This window comes from Mus pahari, chromosome 9 (genome assembly GCF_900095145.1).
Source record: "Mus pahari chromosome 9, PAHARI_EIJ_v1.1, whole genome shotgun sequence".
Classification (NCBI taxonomy): domain Eukaryota; kingdom Metazoa; phylum Chordata; class Mammalia; order Rodentia; family Muridae; genus Mus; species Mus pahari.
In genome coordinates this window covers 8,684,687-8,703,412 of record NC_034598.1, presented here as the reverse complement: position 1 = coordinate 8,703,412, position 18,726 = coordinate 8,684,687, and the positions used below count along the sequence as shown (strand labels likewise).

Genomic DNA, 18,726 nt, shown 5'->3' with positions numbered 1-18,726 from the left:
CAACCACATGGTGGCTCACAACCATCCATAAGGAGATCTGACTCCCTCTTCTGGAGTGTCTGAAGACAGCTACAGTGTACTTACATATAATTAAAAAAAAAAAAAAAAGAATCATGGGTGACTCTGCAACACTTTCCAGTTTTCCCTAACAACCCCTCAGGGCCTTTCAACAGTACACTTTGTATTTTTACTGAGATTACTCTTTCAGTTAAAACAAAACTCCTTATAAGCTAGATGTGATGCCAGGTTTAGGGACACATCTGTGAGCATAACAACCACAGGAAGCTTCCGTTCTTGGAAGAGCAGATAATAAGCTAATCATCTATCAACGCATAGTGTTGTGGTCTGAGGCTGAAGTGTCACAGCCTACCTACTGTGCACACTGCCTACCTACTGTGCACAGCACCTTGAGTTCAGGCTCTATAGTGTGCAGAGTATACAGTAGGTACCATATGGTGTTGAGTGTTGTGGAGAACATAAAATTGACAGTGTTGTGTGAGATTATAATTTTATATAAGAAGAGAATATAAAATTGGGAGTGTTGTGTGAGATTTATTTATTTCAGTTCTGGGTAGTGAAAGACCTTTTTTAAAAATCAGTTTGTGAGCGGGCGTGGTGGCACATGCCTTTAATCCCAGCACTCGGGAGGCAGACACAGGTGGATTTCTGAGTTCGAGGCCATCTGGTCTACAAAGTGAGTTCCAGGACAGCCAAGGCTACACAGAGAAACCCTGTCTCAAAAAACAAAACAAAACAAAACAAAAACAAAACAAAAAGAGCACATGGACTGCTCTGTCAAGAGGACCTGGGTTCAACTCCCACTACACATGTAGAGGCTCACAACCATCCACCTTCAGTTCCTGGAGATTTGGTGTCTTCTTCCAGCCTCCTGAGGCACTAGGCACACATGTGATACATAGCTAAGTATGCTGGCGAAACACTCATAAACCTAAAAAAATGAGGGAGGGAGGGAGGGAGGGAGGGAGGGAGAGAGAGAGAGAGAGAGAGAGAGAGAGAATGAGAATGAATATGAATGGTTAAAAGTCTTAAAAGTAGCCGGGCATGGTGGCGCACGCCTTTAATCCCAGCACTCGCGAGGCAGAGGCAGGCGGATTTCTGAGTTCGAGGCCAGCCTGGTCTACAAAGTGAGTTCCAGGACAGCCAGAGCTACACAGAGAAACCCTGTCTCAAAAAACAAAACAAAACAAAACAAAACAAAAAGTCTTAAAAGTAAAAGCGTACAAGCAGGGACAGGGGCACATTAGGAAGAAAAACTCTTCCAAACCCATCATTGGGGTTCTGACTCGAGGCCTGGGTTTAAGTCGTAGGAAAGAGGTCCAACAACTCAGCCGCCCAGGTCAGCTGTGGTCTGCCCATCACTGACCCACCACTGCCCTGCTCCCGTGTGTCCTACGAGGTGGTCTGGCGCGTTGTCAAAACTGTGTGACGTCACTTCCGGGAGACAAGCGTCTCCCTTTTCTGGTTGGCACCAGGCTTCAGCCTTTTCCTTGACCCAGTTTGAGATTCTTGGGAGCAGTTCAATTTCTTAGGGCTATTGTTTCAGTAGTGTAATAGTCAAAGTGTCTCTCTTTAGACTATCTTCAGTTCCATCGGGGTGGGTACATACTTTGACATATTAGCAGAGAAAAGGCTCGAAGTTACTCTGCCGTATTACACCTTCCATTTCCTGTTTCTTCATAATTCCTCTTCTGGTGACCACAATCTGGTTTCCTGGAATTCGTCTTAGTCTTTTCTTTTTTGGTCACACAATTGAAACTTTGTTTTCTCCGTCCTAGGAACGCTAGACTTTCTTGTTTTCCATAATTCCCAGCTAAATGTTCAGGTCTTTTAGATATGATCCACGGTTGAAGGGTTTCCTTTTTTTTTTTTTTAATTTATTTTTAAGGATCGCACGCAGCCCAGGCCAGCCTATGGAACTATATAGCTGGACTTCTAACCCTGCTGTCTCCATTTCCCAAATGCTAGGATTGCAGTTTGTGCTTTTTCTTCCCAGACTGGTGAACCTTGGGCTTCCGGCTAACTAGGCAAACACTCTATCAGCTGAGCAACACCCGACACCCCCTGGGAAGGTCTTTGTCTTGTTAAAAGTTAATCTTGTATGGACTGGAGAAGTGGCTCAACAGTTAAAATAATGTGTAACTTATGCAGCCGACAAGGGCTTGGTGTGTAGCACCCATGCCGAGTGGTTCACAGCAGCCTTTAATCCCAGCCAGCTCTAGGGGATCAATGCCCACTTCCGGCCTCCAGAAAAATCAGTTTCAATATAGGACACACACACCTAGACAAAAATATAATCTCCTTACTTCTCCACCACAGTGCTCTCTCCTTGATTCCACCGTTTGTCTTTAGCTGCTGCTTTCATCTAGCCTCAAATGAGGGCAGTCACAAATTCAAGTGTTCACACCATCCCATGACTACCACATCCACCAGCTGTCAATCTGGCCCCTTTGGCTTTCCTGCCCCACTTATAAGCTGCTTCAAAGCATGAAAACATGTGCTATATAGAAAATAATTTCTATTACTCAACAGCTCAAACAGAGAGTGGCAGAAATACATTTCAGGTACCCTTCAGAGATACGTTGGGCACCGAAAGAAAAGAAAATTGAGGCTATATTATACCAGACTGGACGAGGTACAATATAGACCTCTTGGCCACCTTCTTATTATGCAGTCTTAGAAGGTCCACGATTGTTACTACAGGCTGCAATTGGTTTCTCAGACCTGGAGAACTAGGGTTCCAATGGGGGCGGGGCGCACCCACGACTGTCAGGACACGCCCCCTCAAGGCGCGAGGCCTCTCGGGACTTGTAGTCCCAAGGCTCACCGGAAGGCGTGAAGGGCAGGCGTTGCAGCCTTTCTAAGCTTGAGGTCACCTCTCTTTAACGCTCCCTCAATTTTTAGGCGTGGCCTCCCGGAGCGCCACGGCCCTCGGCTGCTCCGTCGCGTCTTCTGGGTTACAATAAAGTTTTCCTCCCTGTACGGAGCTCAAGATGGCGGCCTCCTGGTCGCCCTTGGTTACCCTGCGCTCCGCCGCGCGCAGCCGGCTGACTGGGAGAGGTGTTGGGTGCGGGGCGCGGGTCGTCGCAATCCCTCCTCCGGCCCCTGGCCCTGGGAACCCCCTTTGGAAAGGTCAGTGACCGTGTCACGAGCGGGCCGCGCAAGGCCCTGGGGTCACCGCACTGTCTGATCGCTCCCAGCTGCACCCGTGGCTTCACAGGTTTTACGGATCCTAGAGACCAGTTCGTGTCCATTGACCTTTTGTACCTCGTTGCCCCGAAGGGGCTCTGAGCGCCTCAGGAAGCTGCCCAGAGTAACTTCCATTTGAGAGTCAGAGGCCAACCCAGTTCTTTCCCTGGTACCCCAGGCCTGGAGAGGGCAGGTGTGCAAGAGCCGGGCTTGGAGGGATGGGGTAAGCAAGAGTGGGGTTGGTGTGTGGGCAGCCTTTCACCCCCCCTATCTGGGTTCTTAAGGCTGGTGATGGCCTTAATGGTCGTGTCAGTCAGGTCCCTGTGCCCCCTCCCCGCCCCTTTTCTCGAAGCAGTCTTAAATTCCTAGGGCATCAGTTTTGTCTGTCTGTCTGTCTGTCTATCATCTATCTGTTTTGCCCCTGACCTTCGATTCTTCAGTTCTACTGTTGTGTGTCTGTGCATTGGTGGTTAGCCAAATAATTATAATCAAGTGGTCTCACTGTGTGGTACAGGCTGGCCACGAACTTGAGAACCTCCTGCTGCCGTTTCCCAGAAGTGCTAATTTTACCTCTCTGTTCACTGAACTGGTTTCTCAAAAGACAGCAAACCCTGTGTCATTATTTCCTTGGCATGTAGGATGGTGGTTGGTGTCTGATGAGCAGATATTTTCGAATGAACGATTTTATTCTTATGGTCTTCCTCATTCACCTTTCCTCATCTCCAAGCGCCTCTTTATATACCTTCAAAAACTGATATAATTTAACAGAGTATAGATGCAAATACCGATTCTCATCATCTCAAGATAGGTTTTTTTTTTCTCAATTATTGAAATAAATACTAGACTGTGAGCTTTACATGGCCCGCTTAGAGTTCAATCCCCAGCATCTATATGGCAGAAGGGAAGTACCAACACCCACCACTTGTCTTCTCTCACTCTTGTGCACGTACACACACACACACACACACACACACACACTACTTGTCCTCTCGCTCTTGTATGTGCACACACACATACACACGCATACACACGCACACATACACAATAAATTTTTTTTAAAGTAAAAATTCCCTTCTATTTTATAAACAAGAGAAATACTGAAGTCTAAATCTCATCAGTTGAGTCTGGATTACAGTTTCTGCCCCTTTCTTTACACGCGCGCGCGCGCGCGCACACACACACACACACACACACACACACACACACACACACACCCTGCCATCAAGAAATAACCCCGGGAGGGGGTGTTTAGTGTTCACACGGTTTTATCTCTCTTTTCCACCCCTTGTTTGAAGTTTCATTTACAAAGCATGGCTTAAACAAAGGCAGGAAGGAAGCGTTGGGAGAGGCCATGAGGACAGGAAGGGCCGGATTTAGCTTGATTTTCACCAGTACTGGGCTTTGAACCCAGGGTCTCCTGTGTACTAGGCCACCCTTCTGCCACAGAGCTATAGGTTCAGTTCTTTACACTTTTGTTTTAGGTGGGGTCAAAATTGCATCCTAGGCTGGCTCTGAATTCACTCTGCAGTTCAGCTGGGCCTTGAGGTCCTCCTTCCTCAACAGCTAGATAGCTGGGATTGCCTGGCCACACCACCAGGTCTGGCTGGTCATTCCTTCATTGTTTCTTTAACACTTACTTATGTGAGTGAGTGTTTGCCTGCATGTGTGTTTGTGTACCACATGTATACATCGTCCTGTAGAAGTGGGAAGAGGATGTCAGGTCCCCTGGAACTAGAGTTACCAACAGTTACAAGAGGCCATGTGGATGCTGAAAACTGAGCCTGTGTCCTCCAAAAATGGCAGCCCATGCTTTTAAGCATGGAGCCATTTCTGTAAGGCCTTTGCTTTCAATGCCATGTCTTACTTTAACACGGGGCCTGGCTCAGCCATTTTGTAAACTCCACCTTGAAAGGTTTCTGGGTCCTGAGACACTGCTACTCATCCGGTCCTTAGGTAGCAGCACATTATGAACTTCATTTTGGGATATGTATATGTAGGTGCATTTTGGAATTTTCTGTAATTTAAGTTCTTTTGGTTTTCACTACATGTTTTCTTTAGCTCTCAGTAAATCTTCATTTAATGAAACGTTGTAAGCTTTTTTTTTTTTTTTTTTTTTCCCTTGAGACAGAGTTTCTCTGTGTAGCCCTTGCAGTCCTCAAACTCCCTCTGTAGAACAGGCTGGCCCTGAACTCACAGACATCCACCTGCCTCTGCCTCCCGAGTGCTGGGACTAAAGGCCTGCACCACCACCCAGTCAGTTTTAACCCTCTTAATAGCGAAAGCCTTTTATCAGACAGCAAAGGGGCCTCTGTTCCAGGTGGTGATCATAACGCTTATTGCCTGAGGCTAGACTATCACAGCCTGTGCTACATAGTGAGTTCAGATCTAACAACAACCAAGAAATCATATTAGCCAGTGTGTGGGTAGAAACGGGACAACATTGTTAATTCATCTGAAGTCTTAAGCTAAATGTAGGAGTTATATGAGTGAGTGGGGCCCAGCCCTCAGAGGGAGGCAGGATTACAGTACTCAAGTTTGATAGCTAATATGTGATGAGCCCTTTTCTTTTTTTCTTAAAAAAAGTACACACTCACATGCAGACACATGTAGCATGTAGACATAGGCTGTTTGTTTTGCTTTGTAAGAGGGTCTTGGCTGGAGCTGGCCTGGGACTCACTTGCCGGGAGTTCACTAGCCTCAACCTTGCAACCCCCTTGTGTCGGCCTCCCAGCTGCCATTGCAGGCGGGAGCCACCAGCCCCAGCTGAGCCTTCTAGACTCTAGACTTCTAATCGTCCCCTTCTTTCTTACAGTCCGAGTTTCGTTTGTTTTCCAGCCATGTTTGGAGAGAACAGCCTATGACCCTTACTGGCTTTTGTGGTTCTGAGGGAGAGGGGCCAGAGATGAACCTGGGATGGGAGCTGCCATTTGGGTTCAGAGAGCCTGGGTGCCCAGGGGGCTGTCTAGGCTTGGTGACAGAAGGTAGTACAGGGTTCTTGGAATAGATGTGGTTGAGTCTGTTTCAGCACGCATGCTCCTGGGACTGCCGGGATACACCAGGCATTGGGGGGGGGGGAGCAGGGGGGAGTTTGGTTATGCCCTGGTGAATGAGGGGCAGGGTGGTGGGGCGGGAATTCAGACATGGCTTCTTGATGGAACTGACAGTCCTGCAACAGATATGGAAAATTAGTTAATATCAATGTGGAGTTCCTAGTTTGGGCTACTTAAGGGAAACTGAGTCAAGATGGAACAGAAGCCCAAAGGGGGCAGTTCCATTGTTTCTAGCTCAAATTGTTGTTGTTGTTTTCTTAGCTTATTTATTTATTTATTTTATTTTATTTATATGGGTATTTTATTTATGTGGGTGTATGTATATCTGTATACCAGAAGACAGCATCAGACAATTGTGAGCTACCATGTGGGTGCTAGGAAGTGAACTCAGGACCTTTGGAAGAGAAGTGAGTGCCCTTAACCACCGAGCCATTTCTCTAGTCCCCTGGTTTGTGTGTGTGTGTGTGTGTGTGTGTGTGTGTGTGTTTTGTTTTTTAAATAAAACAGCCCAGGCCCCTTGGAAGGGCCACAAGCATTTATAACCACTGAGCCACCCCCACCCCCAGCCCCGAGATTCAGTTTTGATTGGTTAAACTTAGGGTGTTGGTGATGGTGCTAGTTGTGGAGTGTGGGGAAGGAGGAAGGACTAGGAGGCAGGTGGAGCAGGAGAACGCAGGACTTGCCTGGGCAGGTCTGCAGAGTGGAGAGCAGAAACAACAAGTGTAAGACAAGGAAGACTTAAGACACATCATGAAAAGAAGAGTAGAGAAGTGAACAACTGGGGCAGATACCGAAGAAAAAACCTCCTGCCTAAAATTCTGCTTTATTTGAGCTAGCCTAAGAAGAGTGTGTTTCATAGGGGTAAGAGACTGTGAGGATCAAATCTCACAATTTGTTGTAGCACGGTCTTGGGGCACGTACTGTAGTTTTAGGTGTTGCTATTGGATGATACCCTGTTCTGTTCAGCTCACTGCAGTCTCATCTTCGGCACAGAGATCCTTCTCAGTGGAAGTAGCTTACAGGGTGAGGACCATACTCACTGAGCTGTCTTCTAGCCCCATGGATGGATGGGCTTCGTAGTTCTCTATGTTGTGACTGTCTTGATGTGAAACAATTCAAGTCCATTTGTTTTTATTTTTGTTTTTATTTTTTATTTTTATAGACTTATTTATTATTATATCTAAGTACACTGTAGCTGTCTTTAGACACATTACAGGTGATTGTGAGCCACCATGTGGTTGCTGGGATTTGAACTCAGGATCTTCAGGAGAGCAGTCAGTGCTCTTAACCGCTGAGCCATCTCTCCAGCCCCTAAAAACCACTTGTTGTTATTAGCATTTAATATTAGAGATGAACATTCTCTACCCCCCCCACCCCCTTTGTTTTGTTTTCAAGACAGATCTTGACCCGCCTGCCCTGCCTTCTGAGAGGTGGGATTGAAGGTGTGCACTCTTGAGGGTGCTTTTTTTTTAAAGATTATTTTTAAAAATATCATTCTTTTAAACACTAGATATCATTCTGGGATAGATGGAAGGTTAGTTGTAGTATAGCCGATTTACAAATAGATGATTGAAAACCCGACAAACTTGGGGGCAAGGAGATGGCTCAGCAGTCAAGGGCACTGGCTGTTCTTCCAGAGGACCTGGGTTCGACTCCCAGTACCCACATGATGTCTCCCAATCATCTGTAACCTCAGTTCAGGGATTCCAGTTCCAGGGCATCCAATGTCATTTGTACACAAGTGGGACAAAGATATATATATGTAGGCCAAACACATAAAGAAGAATTTAAAATGCAAAAACAAAAACCCCACAAACTTTAGGGGCCTGGAATAGATGACTTAAAAAGCTTTATCCCCTTAAGTGGCTGGTGAATATGTGATGTTAATGTTTTGGATTTGTCTTTTTATGAAAAGAGGCAGGGTAACAAAAGATACCAAAGCCTGGGAATTAGTGATACAGCCTTGGGCCCGTATAATGATATGCTATCTAAATTCTCCAAGGGAAAAAAAGTCATTTTGGTTCTTGTGTATATGAAATACTAGTTTCCCTATGCCGTTTGTTTCTTTCTGACCCGAGATCAAGATTTGTCCAACTTTTCTATTTTGTTTTGTTATTTTATTGTATGTGTGGGAATGTTTTGACTACATGCATGTCTGTGTATCACTTGAACCCCTGGTACCTATAGAGGCCAGAAGAGGGTGCTGGATTCCCTGGAACTGGAGTTATAGATGGCTGTGAGCTGCCTTGTGGGTGCTGGGAATTGAATCCTGGTCTTCTGCTAGAACAGTCAGTGTTCTTAACTGCTGAGCCATCGCTCCAGCCTCTAACTCTTAAAGGCACTTTCATGTGGAACTGCAGCCCTGTATTCTGAGTCTCAGGCTAGCCTGGGCTACAAAGGAAGACACTATCTTAAAACCCCTCTCCCCCAAACCCCAAAACAACAGCAGTGAAAACAAAAACTCGAAGGTTGATGAATCGGCTCAGTGGGTGACAATGCTTGCCACCAAGATTGGGTGGCCTGGGCTTGATCTCTGGGATATGGTGGAGGAAGAGAATCAAGCTCCTTATGCTGTCCTCTGACCTCCACAGACACACTGTAGCATGTTTGACCCACCCCTCCCCACCAAAACAGCCAGCCAGTCAAAAAGGCAATCAGAGCCACAAAACAGAAGGCATGCTGGATGTTGCTGTTCCTGCTGTTCCTGCTCCTTGGCTCCAATGGTTTCTTGGACTCCATCTGTAAATTCCATCTTTTGGAGTCTGGCAATGGCTGTACTACTGTGAGTGCGCTTTGTCTTTTATGGATCTCTCTGTTTTTAATTTTTAATTTTTGTTTTTTCGAGATAGGGTCTCACTGTGTAGCCCGGGCTGTCCTGGAACTCACTATGCAGACCAGGCTGGCCTCGAACCTACTGAGGCCCACCTGCCCCTGCCTCCTGAGTGCTGGGGTTCACGGACTACTTCACCCAGGTTTTTTTCTTATAACCCGCCAAGTGTTGCCTATGTGAACACAGTGCGGGGCGGACACTGGAGAGAGGGCAACCTACACCAGTGTGTATACTACCAAAGAAAACTGTTCTCTGTCCTTCAGCGGCCCTGGGTGCTAACTCCTCAGCTAGGGCTACGGTCCCGTGGGCCCCTCCCTCATTCATGCTGGGATGTTGGCTGGCTAGGTTTTGTATATTTAACCACTGTCACTGTGAGTTCATTCACGTGACAGCCATGTCATATTCAGATTACGCTCTGTTCTATCACTAATCCCCATCCTCTGGCACTTCCATTTGTTCTGCCCCTCTCTGAATCTTGGTGGGACATGGGGGAGTAGGTAGGCTGAACAGTGACTTGCTCTCACTGTGTGGGCCAGTTGGCTGAGAATCTCTGCAGTGACCACTGCCCACTGCAGAAGAGGCTCCTCAGACCAAGGTTGTGAACAGCACTGAGCTATGGGTATTTGTGAATGTATTTATTTATTTTGTAATTAGGGTTTTATTTTATTTTCTATTTTTTATGTGCATTGGTGTTTTGTCTGCATGTAGGTCTGTCCCCTTGACCTGGAGTTAGAGACACTTGCGAACTTCCATGTGGGTGCTGGGAACTGAACCGGGACCTCTGGCAGAGCAGCCAGTGCTCTTAACCTCCGAGCCATGTCTCCAACCCCAAGTGAATACATCTAGAAGGCAGTTTGGCAACATGACCATCTAGCAAAACAAAGCCACAGTAGTAGGTCCTGTCCCTGCCTGCCCTGGTGACAGCCCCCCTCCCCAGCTTTTGCTGGATTAGTAGTACCAGTCTTGAATCCTGTCCTGTGGAGTAAGCCTCAAATCCATCAAGGTCAGTCTCTCCAGTAACAGTCATGCCACCACTACAGCAGACACACCTTGTCTGGCAGGTCAGTGTTACAGCGTCAGGGTCCAGCTGTGCGGTGGTAAGATCACTGAAATCTCCTCCTTATTGGCTGGGATAGCGTCCAGCACTAATGGAAGCTAGTTGGCAGGGAGGCACTTCTGGGTCAGTTGCCATACAATCCTGCTTTGTCCTTTTAAAAACTCTTTCAATCCTGTACATCTTTGGCACAGACGACAATAACTGTGTACATAGATACAGTGTGTAGTGGTATCGATGGTATCAAGATAGTAGAAGACTATCTCCTTCAACCCTTATCACTGACGTCTGCTGGGAGCCCCCAGTTCCCCTCTATTACATCTTCATAAGGTATGTAGTAAACAGTCACAGACTGGAGCCAGCCCACTGTATTTTGGCCCCCACTCCTTGGCCTTCAGTCTCACCTCATCTCTAGCCTGTCAGTTGCTAGCTATTCAGCTCTCTACTTCTGTGAATCAACTTTAGCTTCCCTGTGTGAGAGAGATCTTGCCGCGAGCAGCATCTGTCTTCCTCTGCCTGGCTCGTCACACTTGGTACTGCCACCCAGCACCATCAATGAACATGGACTTCTTAGGGCAGTTCTCTCACAGGGCTATCCTACACCTTATATTTTATACGTGACTCCAGCAGACTCCGTTTAAAAATCCTCATTTATATGTGGGCGAATCTATCCAGTTTGTAGTAAACTGGGTCTGGGATGCAGCTCAGCAGTGCAGTGCTTATCCAGCATGCACAGTACACTGGGCTTGGTCCCTCATAAAACCAAAGGTGGAGGCACACACTTGTAACCCCAGCACTCAAGTGGAGGCACTGGGGTCAGAAGCTCAAGGTTATATTCAGTGAGGTAGTGAGTTTGAGGCCAGTCTGGGTTGCATGAGACCCTGCTTCAATTAAACAACACAACAAAGCGATCGATCATTCTCTTTATAATTTGAAAGAAAAGGGATCTCTTAGTCCTCGTTACCAAATCGTGTGTGAGCACAGTGAATGCTAAGAAGTTACGCACTGTGCTGGGCCATGCCTGTGATTACTTCAGAATGGTTTTATTCAGATTTTTAGGTACTATTTTACTGATTTGTTATCATGAAATTTAAAGTAACCCCTCCCCCATAACATTATACACATCGGCACATTTAAGATTAGCTGCCTTCTAAGGGAAAAGAATGATAACCAGGAAGCATTTAGTTTTAATTTTCATAATCTTTCTATTTAAATCAAAAGCACCCTTTTAAAGCCCCTAAATCAGCCTTTTATAAATAAGGTAAATCACCCCGCGACGCAGTCCTTGATGACGGCTTATGTTGTTTTTCTAAAGAAAGAGTTTAATTAAGATTTGATTTTCTTTATTCTGCACCCTGTTTACTCGTCATGAAATCAAACACAGGTCTTCAGTGTCACCCACGAGGCTTGACTTTCTGAGTCCTTTGTGACCATTTCGTTTCTCAAAAAAGAAGTGAAATGTTTATCTTTTGGATATGATTAGCACGTACCGGAGCTTAAAGGAGCTGCCTCTGACCCCAGGATAAGCTTCTGCCTCCGTAACAGGACATCGCTGGTCAGTGGCTACTGTGGACGGTTTGCTGGAATCAACACAAATGTACAAATAACTCAGGAATAATTTGTACACAGTATTTGAATGATGTTTAATAAATATGCATTAAAAATCTAATTACAGTAATGAAGTTTACAGCTGAAATTTTAATCCAGCCCTTTAGAAATATTAAATGTGTTTTTCCTGATTGTGCATTTTTCTCCCAGCAGTTGGGTAAACATTTTAAACTAGGAATCGAAATGCCTTATAGAGTTTTGATTCATTTAACTAAGCATGCATTTGCTCCCCTGTGTGAAGAAGTGAAGCTTCTTTGTTCTGTAACTGGTAATTTGAAGAATTTTCCATTAGTTCTGTTCTGGGACCGGTGGACATAGGTGACCACTAACATGTGACCTGGAGAGATTTGACTGCCATCTTGGTTCCATCCTGGGTCTATTTTCTCATCTTTGAAATGGAGCTGATTAGTCTTGTGTCTTCCTTGTCATCATCTGTGAGGCTCAGATCGCTATTAGGAGACAGACGGTCAGTCCATTGAAAGCTGTCAGGAATGTATGCTGTGCCTCTGACCCTGCCGCTCCAGGGCAGGCGAGTCTTCCAGTTCAGCTAAGACTGGTAATGCTTCTTGGATTCTAGAGACTGCTCAGCCGTGGCACAGGGAGCCACTGTTGCAGGGACTGCATTTAATGTGGAGACAAGGCCACGGTAGCCTCGCCTGCTGTGGGACACGCAGTGATTCCATTTCCTTGGCCTCCACAGTGCCCAGTGCTTGGGTCGAAGATGGGAGCCAATCCTTACTCAGTGTTTCTGAGACTGTCCACGGAGCCTCTGTAGATGATCTGGTTCTTTACAGCTTTTTTAAAACACAGAGTCTTGTTATGTACATACACTTGTCTGGAACTCACTATGTTGTGGAGGTTATCCTTGAACTCACAGCAGGAGACCTGTGTCCGCTTTCTCGGTGCTGTACGTTGGGCATATGCCACCACCTATTGCTCTCAGCAAAAGGAACAGAGAACATTTATGCCTCCTGAGGCTTTGATTGTTACCAACCATGTCCCAGGCAAATTTGACAAGTGGGTTATATTACTGTAGGTTTGATGTAGGTGCTGTCTGGTTATGGTCAATTCGACACAAGCTAGAGAGGCCTGGGAAGAAGGAACCCCAATTGAGGAGTTGCATCCATTAGATTGGCCTGTGGTTAGGCCTCTGGGGCATTGTTTAAATCGCTAACTGATGAAGGAGGGCGTACCCCCCTGTGGGAGGGGAGGCATCGTCCTTAGGCAGGAGGGCGAGCGTACCCCACTGTGGTCCTGGGCTGTGTCAGCTGAGCAAACAGAGGAAGCAGGCCGGTCGGCAGCATCCACATGGCCTCTGCTTGGCTCCTGCCTCCAGGTTTCTGTTTGCGTTCCTGCTCTGACTTTCCGTGATGGCCGACTATGACAGGACCTGTATGCCAAATAAACTCTTTCCTCCTGAAGTTATTCGGTCAGTGTTTTATCACAGCAAGCTAAAGTAGAAATATAACCATGGGTTACTCCACTGAACAGTATGTCGGTGAGACTTTACTAAGGCAATGCTCAGTGGAGAAATCCAGAATTACATTTTCTTCATGTGTTGTTAACTATCATTCTCTCTCTAAATAAATGGCTGATTTACTATACCACAGGTTTTGTTTGTTTGGTGGTAAGTATTCTGTTTTTCTGTTTTGTTTTTTTTTGAGATGGGGCACTCTATATGTAGTCCTGGCTAGCCTGGAACTTGTAATGTAGACAAGGCTACCCTAGAACTTCCATTTGTCTTCCTGACTCAGCTTCCTGAATGTTGGGGTTACAGGCATGTACCACCAAACCCAGGTGGTTTTTGTTTTATTTTAGGGAGGGTGGTTTTTTGTTTGTTTGTTTGTTTGTTTGTTTTTTGAGACAGTCTCCTGGGCCACCTAGGTGGGTCTCACATTCTTAGACTCAGGCAATTCTCCTGCCTTGGCCTCAGTAGTAGGTAGGGCACAGGTACCCACATAGATGTGTGTAGCAAGCAACTCATTTCCCCTTTCACTACGTGGGGCATCAAACCCAGAGCCTTAGATATGTTAGGCAAACATTCTATTATTAGTCTAAACCTCTAGCATTTGTTTCTGATGCTAATTAAACTTATTTTAAGATTTATTTTATGTGTGTAAGTGTTTTGCTTGCATGTATGTAAGTGCACCAAATGCATGTTTTGTCTCCTTGGAAGTCAGAAGAGGGTGTTGGAGCCCTTGGAACTGGAGTTGCATATGTTTGCAAGCCATCACATGGGTGATAGGAGCCAAACCTGGGTCCTATGCAAGAGCAGCGAGTGCTCTTAGCTGCTGAACCATCTCTCTGCTCCTCCAATGCCACGTCTTAAATCCACTTTATATTTTTAGGTACTGGGGTGCTTTTACAGTGTTTAGTTAATACTAGGTATGATACTGCTGTGAATATGTCTGTGTACATATTTAGTTATATATATATATTCTTTGTTGAATTTATAACTAGGAATGTAATGATTCCTAGTTATAGGATTGTCCCAAATACCATGTTCCAATGTGGCAATGGTTCCATGATGTTTTTATAGTTACCGAAGAAAGTCATAGGTAAATCAAGGTGCTTTCAAATACTTCATTGTTTGAAAGGGGGGGCACATCAGGCCCTTCATTTTACTTCGAATTCAGCCTGTCCCTTCTCACAAACCAACTCTATTCTCAGCGTGTTTTAATCAGGTAATGTTTTAGTTACTTTTGCTTGTGTGACAAAACAGCATGATAGAGGCGACTTAGAAAAGAAAGCATCTCATTTTAGGTAGCAGGCAGGACTCTGGAGCAGTAGCTGAGAGCCAGGCTGCAAAGGGTGAGGGAGGGAGGGGGAAAGAGAGGAGGAGGAGGGGGAGGGAGGGGAAGAGAGGAGGAGGGGGAGGGAGGGGAGCCTGGGAATGGTGTGGGTTTTTGAAACCGCCAAGCCTATCCCCAGTGACATACCTCCTCCAGCAAGGCCATACCTCATCCCTCCCACAGATGTTTCCAAGTGAGGTCAGTTAACTATGAGCCTGTGGGGGCCATCCTCTTTCAAACCACCACAGTCGATGGCTACAGCCAAGGGGAGATCTTGGCTTCAGGCCTCAGATGCTATCCAGTGCCTGGTATGGCAGGTTAGGCACAGAGGAGAGCGGTGAATGGTACCAAGGGGACTAAAGAGAATGCAGCCGCTCTGGCTCTGTAGTATTCCGCCTCCACAGCCACGAGTCAGTCAGTCACTCAGCTTTGCAGAATCCTAAGGACAGGTATGGCTTTTTTCCTGGGAATTATAGTTTGTATGGTTGAGGTTGATTATAATCAACCCCAAACTTATACTTAATAGACATTTGAATAGACTTTTATGATATGAAGTTTTTGCTTTGTCTGGTTCCCCCCCCCCCAGCCCCTCTGCCCCCTCTTTCTCTCTACTTCTTGCTTGCCATGTTTTAGAATTTGAGATCTCGGACCTGGACCTGTGGGGTACTGGGGTTCCAGGTGTCACCCCAGCAGCCTGGGCGCAGCTCACTGGGTGTGTTCACTGTTGTTGTAGACTGAAAACAGAGAGGTCTGAGGCTCACCTTTCTGCCCTGCTGAAGATAACACGTTCCTTGGTCAGAAGCGTGGCGTGGATCTTCACTTTCACGTCTCAGAGCTTGTGTGCCTCAGTCCTGGTCCCTCTGTTGCCAGAGTTGAACATAGTCAGCAGTTTGTATCACCACTGAGAAACTCAGTGCTCAGGACACCCCATCTTTCTTGGGGGTCTGCAAAGAAACCTTCCCAGTCTTTGATCTGAAGAGAACAAACTAGAATAGAACCCCACTTTCTGCTTGGCAGAATAACCTTTTGGCTTTTGTGGTCTCTGTTGTGTTAGCCCATCAGCCGGGCATGGCAGTGAGCCCTGCAGTCTACAAACCTCCCCCAGCTAAATAGTCATATATGCTTGGCTTCTTTGTTTTGAATTAAAAACACTTACAGTAAATCTGAATGTGGCGGCGTGGATTTATAATCCCAACACTTGGGAGGTGGTGGGAGAGAGAGCAGCTTACCGCTGTGCTCAGTCTCAGACAAGCCACCGCCAAGTAGTCACCTGGCAGGTGTTTGGTTTGTGGTAGGGTATAGTCTAAGTTAAAGTCTGTCGTTTGTCAGTTTCTACATGTTAGTTGTTGAATGATCTGTTGCCTCCCATAGCTTGCTTCTCTCTCGAAACAGGTGACCCGTGCTTCTCATGTATGTTCTGCCTCTGCCGTGCACTGTAGATACTTGGTAAACAGTGAGTTGTACAGATATGGGATCTTTTTTAAAATGAATGACAAATGCATAGTTACAAATTGATAAAAAAAACAAAACAAAAACAAAAACAAAGCAGACAACCAAACAGAGCAGTGGTGAGGTTTTTCTGTTCTGGGCTGCATGGTGGGTAGAGGTGCCTACCCCAAGTCGTAACCTGGGCTATCCCCGGAACTCACAGGGTGGAAGGAGAGACCGGACTGCCAAAAGTTGTCCTCTAATTTATAGTTTAAAAAATTCAAGAGCTTGGTTTATTCCATTTCTCGCTGGCGTATCTGTCCGGCACGGCTCTTTCACAGTTGTTGGTTTTTGGTTTTTTGGTTATTTTATCTTGTTTTGATGAGGAGTCAGAGATGGAGACAGTCTCCTTATTCCAAGGAGAACTCTAGCTTCTAACTGATGATGACCTTTAATCCTTGGTCCTCTAGCTGCCTCCCCCTCCCAAGTGCAAGGAAATGGGCCTTTCTATTGGAGCATTTCACGTCTATTTCCACATTTGGTAGTCAGGAGCTTTCCCCCCCCCACCCCCCCNCCCCCCAGACAGGGTTTCTCTGTGTAACGCTGGCTGTCCTGGAACTCACTCTGTAGACCAGGCTGGCCTCGAACTCAGAAATCCCTCACCCCGGGCTGGACTTACAGTCTGTACTGTAGGTGGCTGCTGGGGACCCTGACTGAGGACTTCAAGCTCGGCTGGCTGGCAGGCACTTAACCAATGGAGCCCCTCTTTCATTACTTTCTAAGGGATTTGGGAAAAGATTTATTTTGTGAATTGATTGGGAATAATTGGTAATTTATAACATCTCTCCTTATTTTGTGAATTGATTGGGAATAATTGATAATTTATAACATCTCTCCTTCTTATAACATGCTTCTACTCTCGTGTTTTGCTTATGCCTTGGTGAAAGATTTTCTGTGTTTTTCATAAAGACCTTGCATATTGATTAGTATCAATTCTTAGACTTTTTTCTTTTTCTTTTTCTTTTTCTTTTTCTTTTTTTTTTTTTTGGTTTTTCAAGACAGGGTTTCTCTGTATGTAGACCAGGCTGGCCTCGAACTCAGAAATCCGCCTGCCTCTGCCCCCCCCTCCCCCCGAGTGCTGGGACTAAAGGCGTGCGCCACCATGCCTGGCTTAGACTTTTTTTAAATCTCATTTTCTGAGATAGGATCCCACTGTGTAGTCCCTGGCACCTCTTTCCACTTGATTCCAGAGCTGAACTGTGTTGAGAGTGTGCACACACCCGAGTTCCTGAGACTCCTGGCCGCCTCCCTTCCTTCACTGGCTGAATTCTTTCTGTCCTTTGATCTCAATGGAAGGATCATTTCCATTCACCCCTTCCTTAACTTCCTGACCCAGGCTGCTATCTTTGGCTCTGTGATCTCATAGCTGGGTCCTTCCCGGTCTCTCCCGGTCCTTCCCCTCACTGCAGAGCAGCGTTTTGTCTGAGTCTGTGCTTTTCTGAGAGTGCAGTTACAGCCATTTAGCTCATCGTGGATGGCATTCGCAGTGCTGTGTTGTGCACAGAGCTTTGTACTGTAGACGCAGCGTTTCTCCAGTTCTTTACTGCTAAATAAATTCTTCTGTTGAATCTTCTTTGTTTTTGTTTTGGTTTTGGTCGATTCTTTTTTTTTCGAGACAGGGTTTCTCTGTGTAGCCCTGGCTGTCCTGGAACTCACTCTGTAGACCAGGCTGGCCTCAAACTCAGAAATCTGCCTGTCTCTGCCTCCCAAGTGCTGGGACTAAAGGCGTGCGCCACCACTGCCTGGCCTTGTTGATTCTTTTACAGACAGTTAAGGACTTTTTTGAGACAGGGTCTGTCTGGGTAGCCAGGCTGCTCTCAGATTTTCTTCTGCTTCTGCAGCTGAGAGGCTGAGACGACACAAGGTGCTACCATATCCAGCTAAGTCTTTTTTGCTCTTGCTGGGTAGCCCAGCTTGGTCTCAAAATTGTGGCAATCCTCCTGCCCCAGCCTCTCAAGTGTTGGGATGGTAGGCGTGTTCCACACCCAGCTCCCAGCTAACTTTTTACACTTAAACACACTGTGGTCAAATTCTGTGGTTCAGGTTCTTCTGTTTGTTGTAGCCACTGAGATTTTGAGTTTCCTTTGTGATCTGACCTAATTTGTGTCAGTTTCATAGTGAAGGTCATAGCCATAGCGGAGGTCATAGCCATAGCAGAGGTCACAGTGGGGGTCGTGGCCATAGCAGAGGTCATAGTGGGGGTCGTGGCCATGCAGAGGTAATAGAGGAGGACTATACATTTCTGTTTTCATCTAGTGTCTGTATATGTAACATGTATAATTGTACATAAGTCTAATTACCCTCACAATTCTTTCAAGTCAGACTTTCTGTCTGACCCTTTGTTGGAGGAGTTTTTCCAGTATGGTGAGGACCCATGACCCTACCATGTTGGAGGGCAGAGTTCCAGCACGGACAAACGGAGCCAGGTACTGATTGACCAGGAAGCTTAAGGAAGAGGGCCTGAGAGAGGTCTGCATTCAAGTCTCAGTTGCCTGGCTGTGACCTGAGCATAGTCTGTTGTCTGTCTTGGTGGCTTTAATGAGGTGCTGGCCTGATGGGCTTTCCTCACTTTCCTTCCACATCCTGGCTAGCCTTTTGCTTTCCTGACTGTCTTAGTCAGGGTTTCTATTCCTGCACAAACATCATGACCAAGAAGCAAGTTGGGGAGGAAAGGGTTTATTCGGCTTACATTTCCAT

At 46.2% G+C, this 18,726-nt stretch overlaps 1 protein-coding gene across 4 annotated transcripts in view; it reads left to right on the top strand.

Annotated features, from left to right (window-relative positions):
* The first annotated feature begins 2,846 nt into the window (after positions 1–2,846).
* Positions 2,847–18,726, top strand: part of Afg1l (AFG1 like ATPase) — a 164,068-nt gene continuing 148,188 nt past the window's right edge. For 2 of the 4 annotated variants that reach the window (XM_029542462.1, XM_021205218.1), the window contains exon 1: positions 2,847–3,150. Coding sequence is in view for 2 of the 4 variants with exons in the window: in XM_021205218.1 (XP_021060877.1) it covers positions 3,012–3,150 (139 nt within the window). In the remaining 2 variants the exon portion in view is untranslated. Of the gene's footprint in view, positions 3,151–3,201; positions 3,431–18,726 lie in introns of those variants that run through there. The other 2 variants (XM_029542460.1, XM_029542461.1) reach the window with 2 other exon arrangements.